Source organism: Haliotis cracherodii, unplaced genomic scaffold (genome assembly GCF_022045235.1).
Source record: "Haliotis cracherodii isolate W230 unplaced genomic scaffold, xgHalCrac1.p SCAF_12, whole genome shotgun sequence".
Taxonomy (NCBI): domain Eukaryota; kingdom Metazoa; phylum Mollusca; class Gastropoda; order Lepetellida; family Haliotidae; genus Haliotis; species Haliotis cracherodii.
Genome location: NW_027266267.1, coordinates 23,217,775 through 23,245,074, shown reverse-complemented (window position 1 = coordinate 23,245,074; position 27,300 = coordinate 23,217,775). Strand labels below are relative to the sequence as shown.

The window sequence follows — 27,300 nt, the reverse complement described above, 5'->3', positions numbered from 1 at the left end:
TCTTCTTGGGTTGTATTGAAGCATATTTGTTTGATATTAAACGCCACGCCCGATCCCGTTAGTCACCTCGTACGACAAGCATAGTCGCCTGTTACGGCAAACATGGGTTGCTGAAAACCTATCCTACCCCGGGTATTCACGGGTCTGGAAGCATATTGACAGCGTTTATTCTAAGTTCGAAGTTAACCTACTTTTTAACGCTGTATCGGAAAGAATACAAGAATCCAGTGGTTCAGAGAACACATATTGCTCTGACTGGAATGAATGGTTTAGGCGTAGACAGCCGACCCAAAGTTTCGATGCCGCTTACAAAATCAGTCGTTTTAAGTACACACGAACCTATATTCGTAAAACTTGATTCCCACGCGTATAAATTAATGCCTATCTGAATCTGAATGTGGCCCTCGGCTATCAAGCCATGCGGTTAGCGCGCACCTGCTGATCGCTCTCACCCAATAATGGACATCACACCGCCTCATTTGACATTTAAATCTCTTAGATCGCATCACTGGTTCGAGATAAAGAGGAGGAGACAGAGGAGGGTTACTCGAAATGTGTGAAAGATGTGTCCCCCTCCACCCCCGCATATGTTGTATGCATGTTTAAACATAAATTCTAAGAGGGTATTAAGGGACTAAAGCCATGACGAGTTACGAGTCCCTTCTATGCCTCTCCTATGGTCCAATCAGATTATTACCTTGTCTGGCGCTCGGCATTAAGGGGCTAAAACAAGGACTGGTCGGCTCGGAGTCAGTATACTGTGTCTGAGTGGGGTATTCATGTTAAACTGCGGCATGGCATCTCAGAGGGCTTGCACAATGCCATTGGCATTAATACGGACCGGTACAAGCAGCCACCCACACAGACACAAACGTACATGCACGTCGCATTATAAGTGCAATAATTGTTGACGCGACGTTAAACCCAATTTCACCTAACCTAAGGTAATGTCGGAAGACTGTATTAATATAATAGTATAATATAATCTATCATCCAAAACTGGCTCCCACAGGAGATATCGCTTGGATGAGATCAAGCGATATCTATACTGTAGATATCGCTGCAAAGAAATTACATCACAATGCTTTGCAGACCATTGTGACGTCACTGGTTACCATGACTTCACAATCAAATGACATCACTAATGGCTCTGCTACTGAAGCTGTTTGCAGTACTTTTTAAACTGAGGACACTGCTAATTACTGTCTACAAACTGATAAAGTTGGAAGAATGATGTTGGATGATAAATAAAATCTCACCCTCGTGTCTTTTGATATCAAATATATCAACACTCGTTGATAAAAGTGGCAAAAATCCTCGGCAAGCCTCAGAATTTTTCCACTTTTATCAACTTGTGTTGATATATTTGATATCAAAAGACACTCGGGTGAGATTCTCTATATATACAATAATAATATACTATAAAGAATTTAAGTTACTTTTGAACGTTTAATTTCTATTTAACAAATATATCTTGCCAACGTTATAGACATATTATTTTTCTTTTACGATCTGGTGAGCTACCCTTGATGAAAAATGTTGGTAGACGCTGTGGTATGGAATATTCTCAAAGACTTTGTAATTATCGTGACATGCAGGCACTTAAAGATGAGTTCCATTTCATGTTAGTATGTCCATATTATAAGCATTTAAGAAACAGATATTTCCCCAAATATTATTGTCATAACCCGTGTTAAGAAAATCGTACTCTCTTGTGTCATGCAATAAGCAATTTGTGTTGATTGATTGTGCAAAGTTTATATACAAACTCTCTATTGGTTAGACAAAACGCACATCTGTCTCAAAATTGATTTTTGTAATTAATTGTACGTGGGCCAATGGCCTTTCTTCTGAAATAAACTTTGAATCTGAATCTGTCGGAAGACAGTTGTTAGGTTCGCTTCCAATCCAGTTCATGTTCAATCTCATTAAAATCAGATCTTTGTTTTCGCTACCGCTAACCAAAGATCTGAGGACATCCCATTACGGGTCACGTCAGACCGACCTTTCGCAAACATTGACCGACCAATGAAATGACTGACAAGAAATCGACATTTGCCAATCAGAAGGAAGCTATCTCGAGCTTTACGGCATAGTTTCAAACTGTTGACTACGCTTCGAAATATATTTTGACGTATTCTCGATTAAAAAAATAATTAAAACTGACCAAAACAACATTCTGGAATGACTTATAGATGGCCTAAATTATATGGATATAATCATAAAACCCGCAACTGTCGTTCGGAATATCCTCTGTTAAATATTTCGAGGATACATGATTAGAAAACACATTTCGACTGTCACTTTCAGGTTCTGGTAAGCGACACTCTGATTGGTTGGATGAAAGGTCGTGCTGACGTGACCCGTAATGGGATGTCCTCAGATCCTTGTTTAGCGGTAGCGAGAACTAAGATATGATTTTAATGAGATTGATTCATGTTATTAGTAACATATACAATGAAATCGCGTTAATATAGACCCTGCTAATCTTGACCTCCCATCTTCATGATAAGCACCACATGGTTCTTGCAAAGTGATACGATCCTATGATGGTGGGTTGGAATCCCTGGTTATGTTTCTAGGAATGGCAGCGCCATACCCATACTCATGGGTATCATGACCATGGTAAAGGTACATGTGACATAACTGCAAACTGTTTAACCCCAACTCACTCGCTCCCAGCAGTCTTGTATTAAAACATCGCAAGACCATAAAAACTGCTAGGTGGTCCAGCATCATTGAAACATTAATGTGCCCAAGCCCCCTATTTGATATTACTGTAGTCGGGCGTCGGACAATGTTACGTTTAAACTACTACCCCTCATAAATAATTTTTCCCGAGGCAAAGGTGTTTTCTGACTATAAAAGTCCAGTTTCTAACCTTGCCGAACTAGGCTGGAGTTTCTGGGCTTGATCGTAGCGCCACCAGTGGTTATTACGAGTTATGTCCCTTGTATGTCCTTCCAATCAGATTCCACCTCTCATCTCAAACAAGGGGCGGTCGGGTAGCCTAGTGGTTAAAGCGTTCGCTCGTCACACCGAAGACCCGGGTTCGATTCCCGACATGGGTACAATGTGTGAAGCCCATTTCTGGTGTCCCCCGCCGTGATATTGCTGGAATATTGCTAAAAGCGGCGTAAAACCATACTCACTCATCTCAAACAAAATGGCGGCCCCAGTCAAGACGATCTGAGCGATAATTATAATTCATATTGCAATACAACGTCTCTTAATTCGCGAAGTGCCTCAATTCACGTGTCCTGAACCAACCGTCATCTGACGTTATCTGATATACGGCTTGGGATTCTAGCACGATTTTGACGAGCTGGTTGATGTTCTCACTCATTACATCAACTACAAAGAACAATCCCGACCTGTTGCTTTGACATCCATACCTATGAATGCCTAGTACGTGTCATTAAAAAATGACTTTAAGACAGACAGAACATTTACTTGACACAGTTCAGTTTGCCTACATAGCCGGGACATGAGTAGAGGATGCCACTCTTACACTGTTAAACAATATACAGTAAACTACGGTTATAACGAACTCAAATGGACCACTAATTTTAGTTTGTTATAACCGTAGTTCGTTATAAGCATATGTACAACATATATATAGCAAATGGCCGGGACAAAAAATAAGTTCGTAATGTCCGTCAGTTCGTTATAAGCGTGTTCGTTATAAACAGTAACGTATTTTACTGTATACAAACAGGTTAAATCTTCCAATACATTTGTACGAATCTAGTTTGTCGACATCCTCTGCTTCAACAACCATACAGCCTCGTCCTCTTATACAAAAAAATATCAAACATGTTTGTAAATTCAACAATTTTTAAATGGATAGAATCTTTTCTAATAATCAGAAACACAATGTGTGACTGCAAGTGGTATCAAACCATCGGTAACCTTCACATCTACGGGTGTCCCCCAAGGCAATCTCCTGTTTTGTTTACTTCATTCACAAACGGCCGCGGGGGCACGGGTGGCCCAGTCGTCTAAGATGCCGCGATTCGCTGTGCAGACATGCGTCCACTGGACACGCCAGTAACCTATGATTGTGGGTTCGAATCCCGGTTCACCCAGATTATGTTTCAAGGGTTGTCAGCACCATACCCGTGCTCGTGGGTTTCACCGAAGTGGTAGACGTCTGAGACCTGCATCGCTTCGGGCTTTCCTCCCACATTAAGCTGAATGTTAAAAAGCGAAAGGAACGAACTTGAGAGTTTAGAAAAAAAGACGAATTCTGACTGTCGTTATTGATAACGAAAATATTGATTTGGTTGAACAATATAAATTTACGCTCAGCCACCGAGGCTTCCACAAAAATGAAAGTCCGACAACTGTTAGTCTAGATCACGTACTTTGAGTACCCCTCTGACAAGTGTAAATTGGCATGACCCATGGCCGAAAGCTGTGAAACCACAATGCCATTTAGAAAGTGGTCAAATGTAACAAATATATTTAGATAACACTTTCTTAGTGAAGTGTGACTGTGTGGGTTCAATCGCTGACTTTGTGTGCTGGCGATTAGGTGCCTCACTCTGGCAAGTGTGGGTTCGAATCCCGAACGGGACTCAGCCCCCCATAAGTATGAGAATCTGTACTTCATTAAGAAAGCGTTATCCCAAATATAATATTTGTTACGTTTGACCTCTTTCTAAATGACATTGTTTATTAATATAAGTATTATTAATTCAAAACTCACTTGGAATACCAACACGGAGCATATTCATAAAAAAGGTCGAAATCTTTTTTTTGTCATACGCCGTCATAAGTATCTTAAACTTGATAATACAATTCTCTCTGTGTTTTATGAAACATTTATTCAAAGCATATTGGTCTTTAATGTCCACTGCTGGTATGGGAGCCTGTCGGTTCAGTAATAAAAAAATCAGGAACCAACTTTCAAAAGATCGGTGATATTAATGAGCCGCAAATTGTCCATATACCATATATTTTATTCAGAATATCAGTTTCTACCTTCTAGGTGCCTACTGCGCCTGGCGATGCTGAAACCTAACAGGACCCGGATATCATTCATATCAGCCAGAATTAGTCTTTTGAATAACTATCCGTTCATAATATATACCAGTTCGCTGTATACAAATCCTATCCTGCAGTTATACCTTAATCTCACCCCCTGTTTGCATGTCCACACTGTCATTATGTTCAATTTCAGACGCCTTTTTAACCCGTGGTAATATGAGTAAGTGTCCTTCTGTACATATTTTAATGCCATATATTTGTTTTCTTATTTTAAGGCTAATCAACTGTGCAAAATGAATTTCCTTTGGGTTAATAAATATTTTTATCCTCCAAAACTGGCTCCCACAGGAGATATCGCTTGGGTGAGATCAAGCGATATCTACACTGTAGATATCGCTGCAATGAAATTGCATCACAATGCTTTGCAGACCATTGTGACGTCATTGTTACCATGACGTCACAATCAAATGACATCACTAACAGCTCTACTACTGAAGCTGTAAGCAGTACTTTTTACACTAAGACACTGCTAATTACTGTCTACAAACCGAACAAGTTGGAAGAATGATGTTGGATGATAAATAAAATCTCACCCTCGTGTCTTTTGATATCAAATATATCAACACTCGTTGATAAAAGTGGAAAAAATCCTCGAGCCTCGGAGTTTTCCCACTTTTATCAACTCGTATCAACTCTATATATTATCTTAGCTAACCTTACTAAAGTAGGGAGTTACCTCACCCCTTGTCTTGAATAAAACGGACAAAATCCATTTCCTTAATAATTAGAAAACTCTGCAAAAGCAGAGCCCACCGTACTATTCCGACTATGTCATAAGCATGTGCTTATGAAACACTATCAAACACTGATGATACCAGGTGTTCGCGAAAAGGTGAGCGTATCCTGCCCTACTTGGTGACTCCCAGCACAAACACATGCGAAGCCAAGACAAATTGATCACCTGACGAATGCAATCGTCCCCTTGCTCTGTTCCAGGTGCAAAGAACGTCATTTGGTCCCGTGGGGTAGCGTTCATATCGATGAACCACATGATCATAGGTGGCGACGTCGACCGGATGAAGATAACGGGGAAATATAACCTCAACATCCTCAACGTTACACAGGAGGACGAGGGGGAATACGTGTGCCAGGTCACATCCACCCCACCTTTGATGCAAACATCATTCATCAACATCACAGGTAAGAATCCAGACACAACAAAGGGGCATAACTCCCCTCGGCTAGTTTTGACGTCTAAATGGTCTGAATGCTTGTTTCACACTAATGTTAGTATGTTTTGTACGTCAGGGGTTACACTAAACAACAAAACAAACAAGACACAAATATTCCAATGACTCGGACGTTGCATCAAGCCATGAGGTGTTACGTCCCTTAGCCGTGTCAGGATCTGGTAATAGTGGGTTTGAATCACAGATTTACCTGATTTTCCATGGTTGTCAACATTGTGAAATATACGTTCAGAACATGCCCGATTTGAGGATCGAGGCTGTACACATTAAACTGCCAAGTGATGATGTTCATAGCAGAGATAAGCCAAAGTCGATAAAAAAAGTCCTGACTGCCGGAACGTGGGTCATCAAACTGCTTCAAGCGTAGTTGTCCTCGTTGTGTGGTTGTCGTTCCAATGAGGTTCCACGTTTTGCAGTAAATGCTCCTATAATATATTTTTTGTACGTAAGAGGAAGGAGTCAGGGGAATCTCACCTTAAGCTTTCGAAAACTAGACTTGCATTGGTGTTTCGCATATTGTTGTTAAAGGGTCTGACTGTATGAAAGAAATATCTGTGTTATTTTCAAGTGGCCACCATGGTAATGTTTCAAAGTCGGCAAATGTATTTCACTTTTTGAGTTCATTAGAGTATGAACCTTCATAGAGTGAGGGCCAAACTGTATGAACGTCGGAGCTTTTTAACGCTATTTTATACCTCGGGGAATGTTTGACACATTTTCATTTATTAATGAAACTTCATTTTACACTGACAGCTATACAACCACCTGCTGTAACGAGGAATAAAATAGTTCATCATAAGGAGAGGTTACATTAGTGTATGCATGCTTAACTTGCTCTTTTGTAGTTTGGATACAACAAATACATTCAAATAGCATCATCATCTGACGAGAAAGTTTTCTTAAGAACTACCTCAGTAAGTCAGTCACAGTGACAGCGCGTCGTAATACATTTACATCAAATACGGGACGTCACAATGGCCGACACGATAAACGTGAGGGGAGATATCCGATTTTGTTCATGAAGCTGTGGCGATTGCAAATGTTCGTCATCATGGATCATTTGGCCGTTCATTAAAAGGTGTTTGTAAAGATGCCTCAAACAGATACTGAGGTAATTCAATAGATAGCTGTAGACACGAGTCCATGTGCATTTCTTCGTTTTGTTCACTAGGATGGGTCGTATTCTTGAGGTTATATATTCCTGAACTGGCAGGCCCTGTCAGACTATCCCAACTTACCCCAGTGTATGCTTAAACGAAAGTTCAAGATTAAAGATGTAAATGGACAGAGGCAACGCTTTTCTATTTATTCTTATTGTATTTATTTATTCCCAGGGGTTTCCCCAAGAATGTGGAAATAATGAGTCAGTGTTAACGTCATTTCAAGAATACAGTCTCATGAAAAACGCTTGAACGTAAGAAAGTGTTCAAACATTTAAGAACGTCAGTTTCGCGGTCAAGTGACAGACCTCTCGTCAAATGGAAAAGCCACATTTTGTGTCAAGTTCACATTAACAAGTTAGTAATTGTTGAATATGAGGTATTGTCTCTTCCAGTTCCTTCCACTGTGGAGATGTTGAATAAAACAGTTGACATCGAGGCAACACTGAAGGATAACGTCACGCTGACGTGCGCCGCCACGGGCAAACCCAAGCCCACGATTGTGTGGTCACGAGAGGTGAGAAATTCACAAACTCAACCTCCTTTTATCATTGCAAGATCTTAACACTTATTATGCTCAACCTGTCTGTATTTTTATATTCTACACTCAAAGGCTCACACAAGTGGCCCATGCGTATTGAATAAAACAAATTGAATTGTGAAATTGATCAAGGATGACCCAAATACTTCGTGACGCTAATGAAGAAAACCTTTTTTGTCATGGTTCATTTATGTTCCTACTGTGCCTTAGGGGGTAGGATGGTTTGATAAGGCAAAGCAGGACATTGTGTCTTGTAGGTAGAGTGGGAGCGCAAATTCAAATATTATCATTTCGATCATTAATCATTTCCATCATCATTGTTGTTTACAAACATATCTTATTAATGTCGATGCGATACCAGATAGTCTTTTACATGTGATGTTGCACAAACAAATTCTTTTCTCTGTTATTTGTTCTGAACCTGATTTCATACAGTGCTGGCTGATCTTTCTTTTTTTATAATCTGGTTTCGTAAAATACATTTTACATTCCATATTTTTGGTGCAGGTAAAACATGGAATCATTTCTTTGATGGGTGCTTCCGGGAGGGTAGGACATCCTTACACGTTCTCGAACACCTGGTGCCATCACTGATTTTCGGTGGCCCATTCATATAGTGTTCACACCTATTTTGACCTTCACGCCAAATGGTATCAGGAATTCGGTGCGTCATCAAGATTGGTTATTCTCTTGCACTGACGTTGTGTTTTTACTTCAGGACGCGACCCTCCCCGGAGGTAAGAAGGAAATGAAAGGGGACACCCTCACCCTCACGGGTCTCAAGTACAGCCACGGGGGCGTCTACAAATGCACGGCCTTCAACGGCGTGGGCGAACCGGATGAAGACTCCGTCAGGGTGGATGTTTTCTGTTAGTGTAGTAAGCTTTTGTACATGTTTGTGGTCGCCCCTTGTTGATTCATGGTTATGCTTGTCGTGTCGACTAAATGGATCAGGCTCGTTGACTTTGTTGATGGCGTGTCATTGTACCCCTCTCTGGCGTGTGGGACGTTGTTCATGATATCAACCTCTGGTTTGTCTGGTCCAGACTCGATTATTTCAGGCCGCTGTTACATGGCTGGAATATTGCTGAGTGCAGTGTTATACAACAAACAAACAAACAAACAAACAAACAAACAAACAAATATAAGAGCCAGTTAATGGCTGTAAGGTTGGTACTGTGTGAGGACCGGCTGTTCGTGGGGCATCGTACCTCGACGATTTTGATCGTGGGTCATGTTAATAATATTTATCACCTGAAGGCGTGTGTTATCGATCTAACAAACCAATCCGATAAATTCGATATGATCTGATAAATAAGCGCAGGACGTCGCCAAGCAAACTACTTTCAATCCCCATACATCAGTACAATGTCTTCGTTCTGGACAAATTCTTGACTAACGTTCCCAAAAGGCGACAACAATAGCTGTAAGTCATGTGTCACTATATCAAGTATTGAGAGGTTCTCTCAAAAGTATTGACGCGTTTAAAAAGAAACAGTCAAGGAAGCATAAACGAAAGATGGAAATAACATTCATTAACAATCATCTGATAAATGATATCATCTGAGAGCAAACCAAGAATACACAATTTTTGTCTTTGGAAACAGATCCACCGACGATTCACACCAAGTCCAAGACACTTCACACGGGTCCTGGATTTTCAGCCAAGATTCCCTGCATCGCCAGTGGACAGCCTAAACCATCAATAGAGTGGAGACACAATGACACCGTGATTAACCTTAGGGACCTACCAGAGAACAAGAAAATGTTGTTGGTAGAGAAAGGCTTTAAGATAGACTACAGCTTGGAGATCAAGGGCATTAAAGACAGCGACCTTGGTTCCTACTCCTGCAGAGTCACGAATAACAAGGGATCTGACACGGTGAAGATAATCGTAACAGGTATTGTCAATGCTTGTCCACTGGGGCTGACTACAGAAGGTGTTTGTAAGGCTATCTCCCCAATGTTAGGCAGCCAGGTCTTCCACAGGGGAGAAGGGCATACCCATCGGCCACAACTATAGTTGGACAGTCCTAATTTCTCAGTTGGATTGCTGTCGTGAGAGGAGAGCTTGCCCGAAATTGATGCTGACCTAAGTAGTTACTGAACATTACAAAAACTTATCTTAACATGTGTGTGCGTGTGTGTGTCTTTATGCCTCTATGGACCGCCTCCGTGGTATAATGGTAGAGCGTCCGCCCGGAGAGCGGAAGGTCCGGGGTTTGCTCTCCAGCCGCGTCATACCAAAAGACGTTAAAAGATCGATGATACTTGTTGTTACCCTGTCGGGCGCTCGGCATTAAGGGTCTAAAACAAGGACTGGTCGGCTCGGAGTCAGTTTACTGTGTCTGAGTGGGGTATTCATGTTATACTGCGGCATGGTATCTCAGTGTGCTAGCACTATAAATCGGCATCAGTCTGGACTAGTACAAGCAGCCACACACACACATACACGTGCATGCAGGTCGCTATATAAGTGCAATAATCTTGGACGCGACGTTAAACCCCATTTCACCTCACCACCTCTTTATGTCTCTATTTATTCTCAAAGTATACACGACTAACATGGTGTTATGCTATTCTCTAATTCGTTCCACTACCTAGCTGAGGTAAAAGCTGGCTATTTAGCTGTGCATCCAACTGCAAATGTTTTAAGCTGTTTCACAACTGACTGTCTAGCAATAGGGAAGTTACCGTTTGAAATCTTGCAATAGCATGGTGCCTGTACGTCTTACGACAGAGAAGCACCCCATGAGGATTCCGGGTTAGAAACGTTGTTGGGCAGTCTTTGAATACGGATTTTGCTGATGGTTCTGTACTGCTGGATAGTGCAAGTTTTGGTGTCAGCCTCGTGACACATCAAGTTGACACTGAGTCGATTATTTACATCCTCCCAAGGCAAGTGAGTTAACTGACTATAAAAAGTTCAGGTTCCACCCTTGCCGAACTAGGCTGGTATTATGGAGTTACAATCACAATCTCGCAACGAAATCGAAATCCGATTCGTAAACTGTCAATCAGATTTCGGTCGATTACAGGATTTTCAAAGCATGTGCACCGCCTACTCGTTGTCAACATATATTTCCCCAATCTCTTCATGTTTTTAATCAAGGTGCTCACGTGATTTGATGCACTTGGCGATGTAAAACACGTTTTAAACACAATATTGATCTTGATTATGGATCAGATAGTCTTGACCGGGCGCCGCCATTTTGCTTGAAGCAAATGCAAGGGATACGAGAGGTGGAATCTAATTGGTCTAAAGGAGAGGCATAGAAGGGACATAACTCGTAATAGCCATTGGTGGCGCTACGATCGAGCCAAGGAATTTCAGCCTATTTCGGCAAGGGTGGAAACTGGACTTTTAAAGCCAGGTAACTCTCTTGCCTCGGGATGATTATTTAAGGATGGACACTTTCTGGAAAACCGCTGCACGTGTTGAACAGAACGGCAATCGTCCGAATTCTTTGCTTGTATGAAATCCTCAGGATTAAAAGGCAAACAGAGGGATTCTTGTTGGCCACCAAGTACCAGTCACTAATAACCCGAAACCGTACCAATGCAAATTTTAGTGAAAATGTTAAATTAAATGTGGATTTCTTATGAATTTATTGATATTATTGACAGTGGGTTCCCCCTTCGGCATAAACCTGTCACTAAAAAAGACGCTATGTCTCGTTCATTTTATTATTGTCTTCGCCATACCTTTTGATTTCCCTCTAATGTGCCCGTGGTACGACCCTCTACAAGGCGTCGTGGAAATTGACAATTACAAACTTTTATGGAATAGGCTTAAGGACAGCCTGAGACAAATTCAAGCCAATGAAACGGGCCTTGCCCCTTTTACATGCTGGTGTTAGGAGCCTTCATATCCCCTGGAATGTTCTGGATGGGTTCCACTTAGCAGTAGCACTTCCACGGAGAAGTCAGTCGCTTGCGCTTTCTGTTCTTCATGTCGAGTGAGTGAGTGAGTTTGATTTTCCGCCGCTTTTGGCACTATTCCAGCAATATCACGGCGGGGGACACCAGAAATGGGCTTCACACATTGTACCCATGTCGGGAATCTAACCCGGGTTTTCGGCGTGACGAGCGAACGCTTTAACCACTAGGCTACCCGACCACCCCTGTTCATGTTGAGGGTACAAGGGTACCTGAACTCTTCTGAGTCTTTTCAGACCTGACCGTTCCAGGACCACGCGGTAATAACAATAATAATAATAATAATGATAATAATAATGATAATAATGGGCTGCGTGTAGAGGGGGCAAGGGCCCTGAGCTGATGATGAGCCTAAGCAGCTGTACCAGGATCACCCAAACCCTCTTTGCTGCATTTTTTATTTTAATCTGTAAATAATAATAATAATAATAATAATAATCATCATCATCATCATAATCATCATCATCATCATCATCATCTATAAATAATATAATTTGTAAATACTTCTACTACCAATAATAATAATAATCATCATCTATGAATAATATAATTTGTAAATACTACTACTACCAATAATAATAATAATAATAATAATAATAACAATGATGATGATGATGATGATGATGACTATGATGATGATGATCAGTGTGCATCATGTAAGCGACCTAGGGACTACACAGACCAACCCGTCGGTACTGGAAGGTCTGACATCCATTCTTTTATGTTTCAGCGTTACCTGGCAAAGTTGAGATCAGCAGCCCAGCTGCTGGCAACTTCTCCACTGTGTACAGTCTAACCTGGTCGGTGACATCACCAGTCAAGCCCGAGACGTACAAACTGATGTATAGAGAGGTAACAGTAGCGACACGGATACTGTCGGGATTCCTGCAATACTAAGTACCCACTACTCTGGCTAGTTGGTCGAACTGCTCCTCTCGTTTCTGGTGCAAAGTATGTCACTGTCGACCCGTGAGCGAGCGCTAATATAACCGTAACTTAATATTTAAGGCTGTGCATTCCGCCATCACATTAACGACGTCATCTGTCGGGATTCCTGCAATACTAAGAACCCACTACTTTGGCTAATTGGTCGAACTGCTCTTCCAATTTCTGGTGCAAAGTGTGGTGTCACTATCGACCCGTGAGCGAGCGCTAATATTACCGTAACTTAATATTTAAGGCTGTGCATTCCGCCATCACATTAACGATGTCATCTGTAAAATCATTCAGCATCGTCACATTTCCAGTTATGAGTGAGTGAGTGAATATGGTTTTATGCCGCTTTCTGCAATATACCTGGAATGGGCTTCCGTCGCTGGTCACGTGTCATGTTTTCAGATGAGATCCCGATTCACTTTGCACTTTCTTGATAGGCTTGGTCGTGTCTGGCGACGTCGAAATGAACGTCAAGCCAACGTCAACCTGAAACGGCATGACAGATTTGGCGGTTGATCGGTTATGGTGTGGCGTGGTATCACTGTGACTGACCGACCCCCACATCATACTGTGCAAGGAAGGGTCACTGGATTGTATTAACGGGACAACATACTGACACTCTTTGTTGCCCCGTTTGCAAGGCAAGAGGGTCGACATTTTGTCTTTCATGACAACGCCGTAGCTCAGATCCATACAATGTCACGACAGCAATGAGCCCAGACCTTTCCCCCAGTGAACACGTCTGGGACATGACAGCGAGACGTATGCGTCAACAATGCCATGTCACGTCAGCCTAGTAACGGGGTCCTGGGGTCATCGGAGGTGCTTAAGCTCCTGTCAGTGATCTATCATCTCTACGCGTAATGTCATTGTGCAAGCCCGTAATGTTGAGAGTTTTCAATATTTGTTAGCGAAATTGGCTCTCACAGCTATTAAGCACTGTGTAATACCAGCTTATTAATATTAAACAATGGTATCTTCAACCGGCGAGTTAAAGTATCCAAAACACAGCACCAGTTACACAGTTAAGGTTGAAAACGACGTGGACACGATACCGCGGAGCATAGTTATTCGTAAAACTAACACCGAAGTGTAATGTTTGTTTGTTTGTTGTTTAACGCCGCACTCAGATATATTCCAGCTATATGACAGCGGTCTGTAAATAATCGAGTCTTGACCAGACAATCCAGTGATTGACAGCATGAACATCGATCCACCCAATTGGGATCGATGACATGTATCAACCAAGTCAGCGAACCTGACCACCCGATCCCGTTAGTCGCCTTTTACGACAAGCGTAGTCGCCTTTTACGGCAAGCATGGGTTGCTGAAGACCTATTCTACCCCGGAAACTTCACTGGTCCCGAAGTGTAACGGCATTGATAATCATCTTGTTGACTGCGACCTAAAGTACACTTCACTCACTCACTTAACTTGCAGATGAACGAAACATTCGAGGGCGAATGGACAGAGGTAGACGTGCCAGCCATGTCCAAAGATGGTGTCATCACCCACACACAGTCGCACAGCCTGATGGACCTAGCCCCTGACACCAAGTATGAAGTGCTGTTGAGAGCTTACAATAGTTATGGCTGGGGAGAAGTTAGTGATAAATTCATGTTTACAACAAATGAACGTAAGTATGGTTATAAAACATATACGATTTTTTCATTATTGAGACATTATGAATTTAAATGTTTTTGTTTTGTTGTATTGCTTTGCAGTTGTTATTTTTATACACAATAATCTCCCAAGGTATGAATTAATACGGCTGTTTTGCAACCATCAGGACATGACGACAATTGGTCATCCTATACCGAATCTATATTTTCTGGTGCCTTCTGATTAAATTCAGAATTGGTCCAGTATCTACGACGGACACTGCATTTGTACATGGTCACCTAATACAGATTCTGCTCTCTCTTACTTCTGCCTTTCAATGTGGCGGCAAAACTGACCATGTTATCCTTGGTAAAAAACAACAAGACTCCCTTTCTCGAACTAAAAATGAACAACTTTAAAAGAAACAACTGGTACTTTGGTTCATTTTATATGCCAGCCAATTATCAGATATAGCGGTCATGTTGGAAATTCTAAAAAGGTCTATACCGTTTTGGGGTTATAGAAGACTACAGCCTCTTTTACTTTCACCAATGGTTAGAGAGTGATAGAAAAACAGGAAGTAATTTAAAGAGCATTATATATGCCACATATCTCCTATAGATATGACAGTAAGCGCTGTTTTCGAAATGAAAGAAAATCTTTAAAGGAATAAGTAAAATATAAAAATAGTTCCATGTCACTTTTCTGTATCTGCATCCTAGACGTCCTTTTCATCAAATATTATTCTTGTGATATGATTGTTTAATATGAAAAATGACTGACATGATACATTATTTATGTTATATGACGACAGCTCGTATTACAAATTCACTAAGCTGACTGGCTACCAAATGTGTAAACGGCAACTGTGTAGCTGACGTTAAGCATTCTTTGAATATATTCATTGACGTTGAAGTAGAGGTTAACCAGAATTAGGCATTGGTTACCATGTATTAAAAAGGTCATATTCCTCTTTTCTTCTTCCACAGTTTGGTTGGAAAGTTTGCTTGCAAGTTAATATAGCTAATGTGTGCAGTTTAGAATATATCATCCTCTCTATCTCCGGGGATCTCATTTCGATAAACCTGCACTAACACCTGGCTCACTCATTCCAGTGGTTATCACGACCTTGAATTACCCGCCCTTGTTCTTTCGCCATTTTACCGACCCAATCCGGACGAGACAAAACGAAAATGGACATGACATCCTTTGAAATGAAGACATCCTTTTCCACCAAAAAAATATTTAAGGGCTTTCTTTTTCGTGGCACTCGGTTCATATCCCCCCAGTCTTATTGTCCGTCTGTCCTCCTTCTTTGTCCGTTTCCGAAGCAATAATCCTAAACCGTTGAATATTTCGCGTTGAAACTTGATATACAGATCAGTCTCGTGGTGAACTGGGGCCCTTTGACGATTTGGCATTTTCATCTTTGTTTCGTTTCATGACAAGTTGGACTTATATTGAAAATGAGAGAAGTGCTCGTTTCCGGGGCAGATCTAAAAAACTGTGGAATATTTATTGATGAAACTTGATATACAGATCAGTCTAGTGGTGAACTGGGGCCTTTTGACGATTTGGCATTTTTCCCTTTGTTTGGTTTCATGACAAGTTGGACTTGTACTGAAAATGAGTGAAGTGCTCGTTTCCGGGGCAGAACTCCCAAACTGTTGTCTATCTTAAAATTTTGATGAAACTTTATATACAGATCAGCCTAGTTGTGACTAGGTGCCTTTTGATGCTTTGGGATTTTGAAAAATACCTAACAGCATTCTTTCTTTCTTCACTGAACTGAATGTATCCAGTGGAAATGAGCCAAAATTGGGGACAAGTAGCCAAACTCCATTTCCGAATTCACCAGACCAGGGACATATGTCATCTCCTGATGACTTGTTCAAAGTTGAACTTCTCGCAAACTTCATCGTAATCAATGGAACTGGCCGCCATGTTGTTGACATCGCCAACCCGTCGTGAGGCTGGCTTGTAACTCGCATTCTGATTGGTCCAATAGACTATGTAGCGTAGGAAGTCAAATTGACCAAGGAAAATCAAGGGCGGGAAATATGATATCTTGAGAACCACGGGAATGAATCCAGGTGTAGGTTTATCGAAATGCAAGCTCTGCTGATGTAGAGGATTGGGAACATTTTACCATTTGAAAACGTTCAAGTTTTGGCTCCTGTCTTGCAGTTTTACGCACAATGATTGTTTGTGTCTCTCTTGACGTTCCTATTTACCTCTGTTTATGGAATCATGCTTAAAGAACAAAAGGCGATTGTAATGACACCAATTTCAAATCTATTCCATATTATGACTTTTTTATTCTCATACACACACGACCAACATTGGTGTATTAATTGATCGATTAATATACATATTTCAAGCTTAATGTGTCATAAAGACGTTTGAGTTTATAATACTCACATGTACTGGAGCAACCATTTACTGATATATAAAAGGAGTTCTTCGAGTGTATATAAAAAAATCCATTGCTAAAGAAAAATCCATTTGATATTGTGGGGTTGGGGTCTGTGGAACCTCTGTTGAGGACTGTTTTGATTGGTCAGTATTTTAAGACACCTATTTTTCCCTGAAACGGAAACACAAACACTTATTATTTTATTCAAGTCTCTATTTTTTTACATTCTGTAAACATTCTTGTTATGGCATAACTGTCGGAAATATGTTTTGTCTGTATTTCCAGGAACAAGTTGTATTTGCTTTTAAAAGATAACAGTCCCCCGAAAATGTCTTATCCTTTGTGGAGGATATGGTTATAATTAGATTAACGATGTAAGTGTAGTATTCGCACTATAATATACTCGGAGAGCTCCATGGCTATAATGTATTTTACTTCCAAAGCTTGATTCCTAATCTTTCTCTTTGTGTTGACTGGGCAGTGTTTCGCAAAATGGAAGACCACCCACTACAGCACCTTCTATTTGTGTGATGTCAATCATATCCCGCAGTGAAATCCCGTTAGTCCGGACGATAGCGACTGACATTGTCCGGATTAACACATGTCCGGATTAACGAATGATGGCGACGGATATATGTAAATTTGTATGCTTGTAAGCAGTCGCAGCAGTAATCGTGTTTACAGATTAACAGTTTCTGGATTAACGAGGTTTCACTGTGTACCATTTATCATGAAGCACACCTGCAATCAGACAACTGACTTCAAGAACGCTATACAAAGAAAGCTGTCTTTCTGATCAGAAGGTTGAATGAACGTTCATTCCGAACTACCCATGTGTGACCGCTATTTCACTAATTATTTTTTGGTTTAAAATTTGGGTTGTTACAGTTTTGGGTTATGGGGATGAAATAATATGCAACCCTCAATTTAAAGATTTTTTTTACTAACCAAACAATTATTTGGAAAGCATGGAATGTTTTGGATTTTTTTTATTGTTTGTTTTCAGGGTTTCAAACATACTTTTTCGGGAATTTTATCGACAATAACATTATACAAAGCATCAGAATATATATTGTTTTTTATGTAAGTTTCTTGTCTTATGTAATTTGCGGAAATTTAGAGTATGTCGGATCGCTATATACAACATATACACCTCCATAGGGTCCACATAACTCACATCTCATCCGTACTTCCCGCTCGCAACAGAATGCTACATCACCTCGATCTTGGTAACACTTTTTCTAGCGTAGCGAGACCGGAGTGGAGTATAATATTCAACACAGTATGTGAGAGAATGAATTAAAATTTAACGTCGCATCGGCATTATTCCTGCCATATAGCTACGAGAGCAAGTTAATATATTAACAATTCAGCCATTTATGCAAAGTTATAGTTAAAAACAAGTTATGAAACATATGTGTACATATTATATCTAAAAACAATTCATAAAACATATTTGAGCATACCGATATCATAAATACAGTTTAATAACAGAGCATGTAATAAAATATAGTGACAAAACTCTTTCCACAGCCAATAGAAATCTCAGCATAAAGCAGAGTCAATTGTACGATTTCGACTATATCATGAATCGCTATAAAAAAAAGTAATAATACCAGGTGTTCGCGAAGCGGTGAGCATATCCGGCCCCACCGGCGGCACCTGTCACAAACACATGTAAAGGCAAGTCAATTTCTAACATAAAAAACACGGGAACATGTCAAAATGGGGAATTCGGACATCATTATGGTCACATGCGTCAAGTGTGGAAATGTCCTTCACATATCTACCATAAAATATTTTGAAAGCTTTACTGGGGCCTTGGATATGTATATAACATGATGTCTAGACAACGTTACGTTCTTTGTCCCCGATACGATAGTTTTTTCGGACATGCTCCTCGTATTTCATATGAGCAACACACATGAAGTATGTTTCTTGGGATGTGTCTTCACTGAACACGCGATACTGACACACGTTATTTTTGAAATGTTACTGTTGATGAATTATTCTGCATTAAAATTACCAGAGCCATTCATAATCTGATATTAAAAGCAACCTTTAAGGAAAGGGGACCATGTGTCTTGCTGAATTCACACGCCAACCCCGGAGCTTAAACCGTCTCGAAGATCAGCCGAACAGATTCCATATGGCGTAAATGGCTCAACGTCTTCTCCGTCATCACTGCAGCGATGATGCTAAATCTTCACAGGCTTGTTCCCCAGTGATGAGACCTGAGTTTGTTCAAGAGCTCCAAACCTGATTTTCAAAATGGCCGTCGTGGCAGCCATATTGAGAAAAATATATATCACCATTACTCAGTTGTGTCGAAATGTGGTATAAGAGGAAGAGTTTCTCGCAATATAGCAACCATTGTTTAACCTTTACACTCGAAATGAATTTGTGTGCTCTCTAAATTTCAAATCTTCACCAGCTTTGGCACTGACGTAGCTGATCTTTATCGTGTATGTTTCTTTGTTCAAATCATTACGTTTTGAGTTAAACATGAAAAAAAATCACAATTTTAAAACACGTCCAAACATTATATTCACATGCAACCACGTCAAGCTTGAGCCTTGGCTATAGGACCGTCTTTGTGTCACCAGGTTTTAGAAGTGGGCACATTCTTTTGCCTTTCACCAATGAGAGCAATAGAAAAAATGGAAAAGAAAGTGTTTTATAGAGCTTTACACATGCCCCTGATCTCCTTTAGATATGACAGTTAACGCTGTTTTCGAAAAGAATGAAATCTGACCATATTATCCTGGGGGAAAAACATGACTCCCTTTCATAACTTTAAAAGAAACAACTAGTCCTTTGGTTCATTTTATATGGCAGCCAATCATCAGGCATTGGGCATTCTAAAAAGGACTGTACCGTTTTGGGGTCACTAAGTTATAGAAGACTGCAGCCTCTTATGCCTTTCACCAATGGTTAGAGAGCGATAGAAAAACAGGAAGTAATTTAAAGAGCATTATATATGCCACAGATCTCCTATAGATATGACAGTAAGTGCTGTTTTCGAAATGAAAGAAAATCTTTAAAGGAATAAGTAAAATATAAAAATAGGACCATGCCATTTTTCTGTATCTTCATCCTAGACGTCCTTTTCATCAAATATTATTCTTGTGATATGATTGTTTAATATGAAAAATGACTGACATGACACATTATTTATGTTATATGACGACAGCTCGTATTGCAAATTCAGCAAGCTGACTGGCTGCTCAAATTTTAAACATGAAAGAAATATATACTAACAAAAACAAGTAACAGTGCTAAAATGGTGTAAATGTTATTAAATATTATTATAAAATAACAACATAATTTGGTCAAATTGTAGTTCATGACAAAAACTCGAGGAGATTTCTTAATGAATATGTATTGAAAGATGCATTATTATATTTCAGAGTTTTGTTTAACTTTATGTGAAGCACAGTTAAGTTTTTTTCCCCGTTTGTATAGCTGTGCCGCGCATTTACTTAAAGTGACATCGTACTTCTCTGCCGCTGAGATTTGTTTCCTACTCATAGCCAGTCTGTACTTCCACATGATTAATATCTGTAAGACCAGATTATTTTGTTGTTTACATTTATGATCTGATTTAAGCTCACTGCAATGTTGACCGATCCTAGAACTTCTGAATGGTTCATTGCATTGACTCTCACAACCCTCACCTACTAAATTTATTTCACACAAAATGAAAAACTGTTTCAAGAGACCCGTGAAGATCCGGGGTAGAGTATGTCTTCAGCAACCCATGAGAGCCGTAAAAAGCGACAATGCTTGTCGAAAGAAGCGACTAACGGGATCGGATGGTCGGGCTCGCTGACTTGGTTGATACATGCCATCGATCCCAATTGCGTGGATCGATGCTTATGATGTCAATCACTGGATTGTCTGTTCCAGACTCGATTATTTACAGACCACTGTCATATAGCTTGAGTACGGCATTAAACAACAAACAATTACAATAAAAAACACCTTTTCGTCCGACCGTATCACTTCATGTAATGTGTGTATATATAAAAACAAACACACTTCTTTGGAGATTGCTAAGTATTGTTGCGTAATTCGCTTCTTTATCATACAATAAATAAATGTTTGCCCCATTTTACCGTCATTTCTTTTTTGTCAATACGAACACTACTTAAAGCTTAAAACCATAGTTTTGATGTCATCTATGAATATGATTGTATTCAACGGCGTAAACGAACTTAATATCATTTTTATAATTTTCGCAATGAGTATGGGATGGTAATGTTTAATATGATAATATGTGTAATACTTAAATCTTGCTGATGCTTTGTACAATGTTCATAGTAAATTACTGAGCAGCCCCGTGTAAATGGCGATGCTTTAAGCTTTGCCTGTATTTGACAGCCGCCGCACTTTGTTTTTGTCTCGAGGATGATATATACATCTCCTTTATATCCGTGAAGACGTTATGTCATGTCGAGGGTCAAGGTCATGCCAAAGGTTACAGTCTAAACCTGTGCTCGTGAGTTTAGAGGGTTTAACGTCTGAGATATGCTTTCCTCCCACATTAAGCTGACACAACGTGGTGAAATTGTTTTTAAAGCAGTGTTGAACCCAACTTACTAACTCTTAAGTTAAGGTGGCCCTACATATGACAACTCCGAACGGAAGTGACCGCCTCCGTGGTCTAGTGGTAGAGCGTCCGCCCGGAGAGCGGAAGGTCCGGGGTTCGATCCCCGGCCGCGTCATACCAAAAGACGTTAAAAGATGGTACTTGTTGTTACCCTGTCTGGCGCTCGGCATTTAGGGGCTAAAACAAGGACTGGTCGGCTCGGAGTCAGTATACTGTGTCTAAGTGGGGTATTCATGTTAAACTGCGGCATGGTATCTCAGTGAGCTAGCACTATAAATTGGCATCAGTCTGGACTAGTACAAGCAGCCACACACACACGTGCATGCACGTCGCTATATAAGTGCAATAATCTTGGACACGACGTTAAACCCCATTTCACCTCACCGAACGGAAGTGAAATTATTCATAAAATATGTTACACGTAGCTGGAGGCATTGTAGTCAAACATGTATTTTTCCAAACCGGAAGTGAAGTTATTAGATCGGAAGTGCATGCAACTCTCTTGTTACTGTAGCTACAGTTTCTGCTGTATAGTGAGTGAGTGAGTTGGGTTCAACACCAAGTGAACAGTATTCCAGTTACATCACGGGATGTCAGCTTGGTGTTGGAGGAAAGCCGAAGTGATGCAGGTATCAGACGTTTACCACTTCGGTGAAATCCACGAGCACGGGTATGGTGCTGACAAACCTAAAAACATAATCGGGGTGAACCGGGATTCGAACCCACAACCATAGGTTTCTGGCATGCCCAAGGGATTCAACTCTGCATAGCGAATCGCGGCGCCTTAGACGACTGGTCCACCCCCCCCCCCCCCCCCCCCCCCCCCCCCCACCACTCCACCCCCACCCCCCCACCCCCACCCCCCACCCCCACCCCCACCCCAGCGAATTAAGGCGCCTTATACGACCCGTGCAGCCCTTGCTGTAAAGTTCATGTTATTTTAGACATGTGTTATATGTCCTGAGTGAGATAATGCTTTGCGTCACATCGGCAATATTTCAGCCATATCGTGACGATTATATGTCCTGAAGCGATGCAATCATGGACTGTGTTAATGTCATTAATGTCCTCATAATGTGAGCCTCAGGCAAGAAGCTTGAATATACTAGGTGGCTGTTGTAGGCATGCAATTCAACATACCAAACGTAATGATATTACAATGGAAATGCGTGGTGGCTTGTAAATTTTCTGAGACCTTCTAGAAATTGCGTCCACGGGCTCCTGTTTTCGCTATTATTCGCAAACACTGTTTCTTGTTTAGAACATGTATAACGTGAGACGTTGTCTGAAGCAGGTGTGCTGATATCATTGATCATTCAACCACATTCCTCATTCTCTCTCATCGTCAACGTCATTTTCTCTCATCGTCACGTGATTCGTTGATTGACAGCTGGGTTTACCCCGCCCCCTACAACACGACCGCCCCCGGTAAGGACGCATAGTAGCGAAGAAAGGGTTTGTAAGTACACCGCAAGAGTTTCGTTGTTGTTGGTTGTATTACGACTAAAGGTGAATATCTGTACATAGTATTATACAATCCGACGTAGGAACGTCACGTCATTGTGACGTCCTTGTTACCGCGTCCCAGGCAGTGCCAGTTCACCACTCTGTTCTGCCTTGATTGTTTGGTGAACATGGTTGAACGCCACTTGCCACAATATTCAGCCATGCTGGTTTGACAAAAGAATTGGCTTCAGACATTGTGCCGGAAACGAACTCGGATCATTGGCTTGACGACACAGCACCTTAACCTCTAGGCACGCTCATTTGGCTGTCGTAAGGCAATAAACTCCAGTAGATTACCGAATCGTTGACTGAACATTTGATGTATGTTTTTTTTTTCTAATTTGTTCTGTGATGGAATTATTTTTCTAATTTGTTCTGTGGTGGAATATTTACTAACCAAGCATTCACTTTTAAACAACTTTCTTGTCAAAGTCATAAACGTATGATAAAACACTGACACTTAGTCGATCACTAAGAGCACATTTTTCCTCGCCTTAATTGTACACATCCAAGCCTGATTGATCCAAAATACCACCTCGATATATTCATCATGAAGCATAAATCGTGTCTCAGGTGTGATAATGTCAAAACTATATCAGAACCTCTGAAGCGCCACCAAGTGGAAACCATTGTCCTCCTTAGAGAGATTCGCGAAATCATTTTATTTCTCACCTGTTTCGTCACTAAATGTTTATTGTTTCGTTTCCTTTTATTCTCTCTGTTTCTTCTTCCCTTTCTCCGTTCTGTTCTACTCACTGCACGTGTTTTATTTGACATATCTCCTTCGTGTGCTACTGTTCTATTGCTATCAGAATACATAGCCTATATCAAATGTGAGAATGAAAACTCAGAACAATGGCGGACCTATCGCTTCCACAATTCGCGGTAGGAAGACCCTTTGTCAAATTACGTCAAGTCCGTTCTGACGTCATTTTTTACGTCAATGTATCCCAACTGGTTTCAGGCTTCTGATTTTCTTTTCTTGCTTCTCAATTATACATACCCCTTACTTTCTTTGCTGTCAGGGCCTCACAAACAATCTCAACGCTAAGACGATTGTAGTTGCCATACATTAACACTGACTATCGAATGTCGTAAATGTGAGATCGCTTTTTGCAATGGGTTCCAGTTTTTTGGATGCTAATTGTAATAGTAAAACATGTTTGTGGTTCAGTTTGGTTGTTGTGAGTACTATGACGGGTCTTCCCATTGTTCTGTGTGTTACACAATATGTTTTACGTAGTTATATATATGGCCTTAATCTGTCTCTATCTTTCCTTGCAGACGACGACAGCACGACCGATGGCGCCCAATTGATCGTATGGCATCCGATGACATTTCTATTTATGGTAGCTTGTGCTCTTATGTCAGCGGTACCTTGAGATATGTTGCTGAACATTGGCAAACGTTTGCATATTGGAATTGTTTGTAAGTCTACATTCAAGAAGCTGGAATTGTTTATGAGTCTGCATTCAAGATTGACATATCTATGATGCAATGTCAATGGCCCATCGAGAACATTGCCAAACATTTATTGGAATGAGTTTTAATTGTAAAATCAAGACGTGCAAATTATCACGAAAGAATCATATTTCTCATCGCTACTTTGAAAAAAATGTCAATTAACTTTGACGTATCCAAATCAGCGATTTTTTAGTGCTATGGTGTGCATAATTCTCTGAAACATTTGCGTGCAACATGACAAGCTTCAGTTCAACTTATTATATTCTAAAGTGCTGCGAAAGCATGCATGGAAATATTTGTCCTGTATTATTTGTTTGGTAATAATGATTTTGGAAATATCAAAACAATACTGTTCGGCATTTTCTTTTTACTGAGTTCAAGGACCACAAATGTTAACTGTAATATGTGAAAGGTCCTTTTTGTTTCCTTTGGTGTCTGTTTACATATTAATATGTATATAAATATACAAATATAAAAAAGTGTCCGGGCATATTATTTTTTAGCCAAACGATTAAAATATCTGGTGAGCAGTTTACACAAATATTTTGCATTATCAATTTTTATCTGACCTCCAACCCCACATGTATATGGATGTATTTCAAAAGTACGTCCGAAAACCAAGTAATTAGATACGAAAGGCCTTACGATTACATCGCTGTAGTTAAAGCACAGTAACACTGCAATTCAAATTGACGGCATGTGTAAATGGATCAGTGTTGAAATGAAGGGTCTCAACTTTGATAACTTTATAAACAAAGGGTTGTGACGTTCTCTCAGGAAAGCTCAACATACATGTTGGAAGCATGTTCTGATAACCAAGAACCGATTCTGAGATCCTGTACCTAAAAATTGTTGCATGTACTGCGGGACCGACTATTTGATTTTCGGAGAGGGGATGTGGGAGGCTGAGAGTTTTTGATGAAATACTTGTTCCAGAAAAAAATAAATATATAATTTGCTCTCACGTTTTATCAAGAACCTTGACATCCCGAGAAAAAAAGAATATAATATTGTTTGGCTTCTCAATTAGTGAAAAAATATTATGTTTTGAAACATTGATAAAAAAATATACTATGTTTAATTAAAATCCAAGGCGTATAGAATATTATGTGAGCTTAGCTGTTGGTGAGCATTTAGCATTGAATATGTGCACTCCTCTGTGAAGAAGACTTAAAATTGATCTTCAGCAACCCATGCTTGTGGAAAAAGAGGAATATTGGGAGTGCGTGGTCAGGCTCGCTGTCGGAGTTTATGCATGTCATCGTATCTTATCCAGATCGATATGCATGATGTCCTTCACTAGATTGTCTGGTCCAGACTCGATTATGTACAAACCTCCGTCATGTAGCTGCAATATTGCTGGGGGCGGTGTTAAAACAAAATATATCTGCGCCAGAGAAACCTCAACAGGTATCTCCGTCACAAGATATGGATGAACACCTAGATGAAATAAAATAGTTCTTAGATAACTATCACTTTGACTTTAGATCGGTACTGGGAAGATTTACCGTTTTGTTAAATACGATGGTTTTGGCCTACAACCCCAATGGTTGACGATATTTTTTGGTATATATGCATGGCAGATTTTATGTTCTGAATGACAGGTCTCGTGCTTTAGCTTGAGTTTAGCTTGTTACGCACGACTTTTACAGTCAGGTATGTCAGTATGTGATCTATACGTGTACGTGTTGAATAACTAAGGTGACACATTTCATTAGCATATTTATATTGAATGAATATTCCCCCAAGATACATAACCTGGTATCCCTGTGCCTGTCTCTGTGTCAGTTTGTTTAAGGGGAATGAGACACAATAAAAATATAAAAAATGAAGGCACGTTCCCCCCAGGAAGTAATTTATTCCTCATTTGTGTCTTATCCTCTCGTTTGATGCACTAGTGATATTAATATTTATCCTGCTCTATATTGTCAGACCAAAGACAATTCATGTACTAAAAGTTAAGATGATTCTCAGTTGGAACTAATCCGTCTACAACCTAAGGCTATTTAAGTAATCGGACTCTCTACACAGCTTATATTTGTCTTGTTGGAATGTATGCTGTTTTGTCAGCACCATTTAATCTTTAAATATTTAAAAGCTCAGTGATGTTACAAGCCATTTCAAATTAAGGATTTATTTCCTAAACTGAAATATCTATGGAGATTTTAGTACATTTGATATATGTATTCGAGGATGTTATAATATTGAAGCCTATCAGATGTAGTTCAAATGTAAGGGACGAGTAATAAAACTAAATATTCATATATGATCGATGTATGTCTTTGGCTACTTCCAATAAGCTTAGTATTTAATATTGTAATGGCATTGTTGCAAGCAATGTAATGTACAGAAGAGTGGAATCGTTGTAGGATAACTACAGCTGGTTTTGATATGATCATATGTAAATGACAAAGATGTCAAGAGAATCATGCCTATAATTTCGTTTAATACACATGTCGTATTTTATTCATTATGAACATGGACTTTCGGAACACATTTTCATCATTATTTTGGCTTTGGTAATTTGATTTTGTAAACGTAAAGGGACCGATCATTTGATACCCATTGGTGAGTATTTGATACTCTTGGAGGTTGTGAGGGAGATGTGTGTTTGGGTGTGTTGGTGTGTTTCAGTGTGCGGGGGGGTCCTAGAATCTTGTTAGGGGACCAGATATTATTTTTATTAACCAAACCATATCCTAAATATTTATTTACCTCTTGCAACACTGTATTTCTTTTTTTTCAACAGTTTGTAGCATATATATATTTTTGTCATGCATCTTCGGGGAAATGTATTGTATTTCGATAAAATCCATCCGCTCCCCCTTCCCCGGATATCAAAGGGTGGGTCCCTTAGAGCTATCAATTAATTTACAAACCGA

The 27,300-nt window shown here is 40.1% G+C and overlaps 1 protein-coding gene across 2 annotated transcripts in view; it reads left to right on the top strand.

Moving 5' to 3' along the window:
* LOC139458267 (limbic system-associated membrane protein-like) overlaps positions 1–25,193 on the top strand; it is a 53,959-nt gene extending 28,766 nt beyond the window's left edge. The window contains exons 3-10 of one of the 2 annotated variants that reach the window (XM_071239644.1): positions 5,989–6,192; positions 7,798–7,919; positions 8,662–8,812; positions 9,551–9,844; positions 12,613–12,734; positions 14,259–14,454; positions 22,839–22,907; positions 24,239–25,193. In XM_071239644.1, coding sequence (XP_071095745.1) covers positions 5,989–6,192; positions 7,798–7,919; positions 8,662–8,812; positions 9,551–9,844; positions 12,613–12,734; positions 14,259–14,454; positions 22,839–22,907; positions 24,239–24,336 — 1,256 coding nt within the window. In that variant the 3' untranslated portion in view covers positions 24,337–25,193. The remainder of the gene's footprint in view (positions 1–5,988; positions 6,193–7,797; positions 7,920–8,661; positions 8,813–9,550; positions 9,845–12,612; positions 12,735–14,258; positions 14,455–22,838; positions 22,908–24,238) is intronic. The other variant, XM_071239645.1, reaches the window with a different exon arrangement.
* Positions 25,194–27,300: the final 2,107 nt, after the last annotated feature.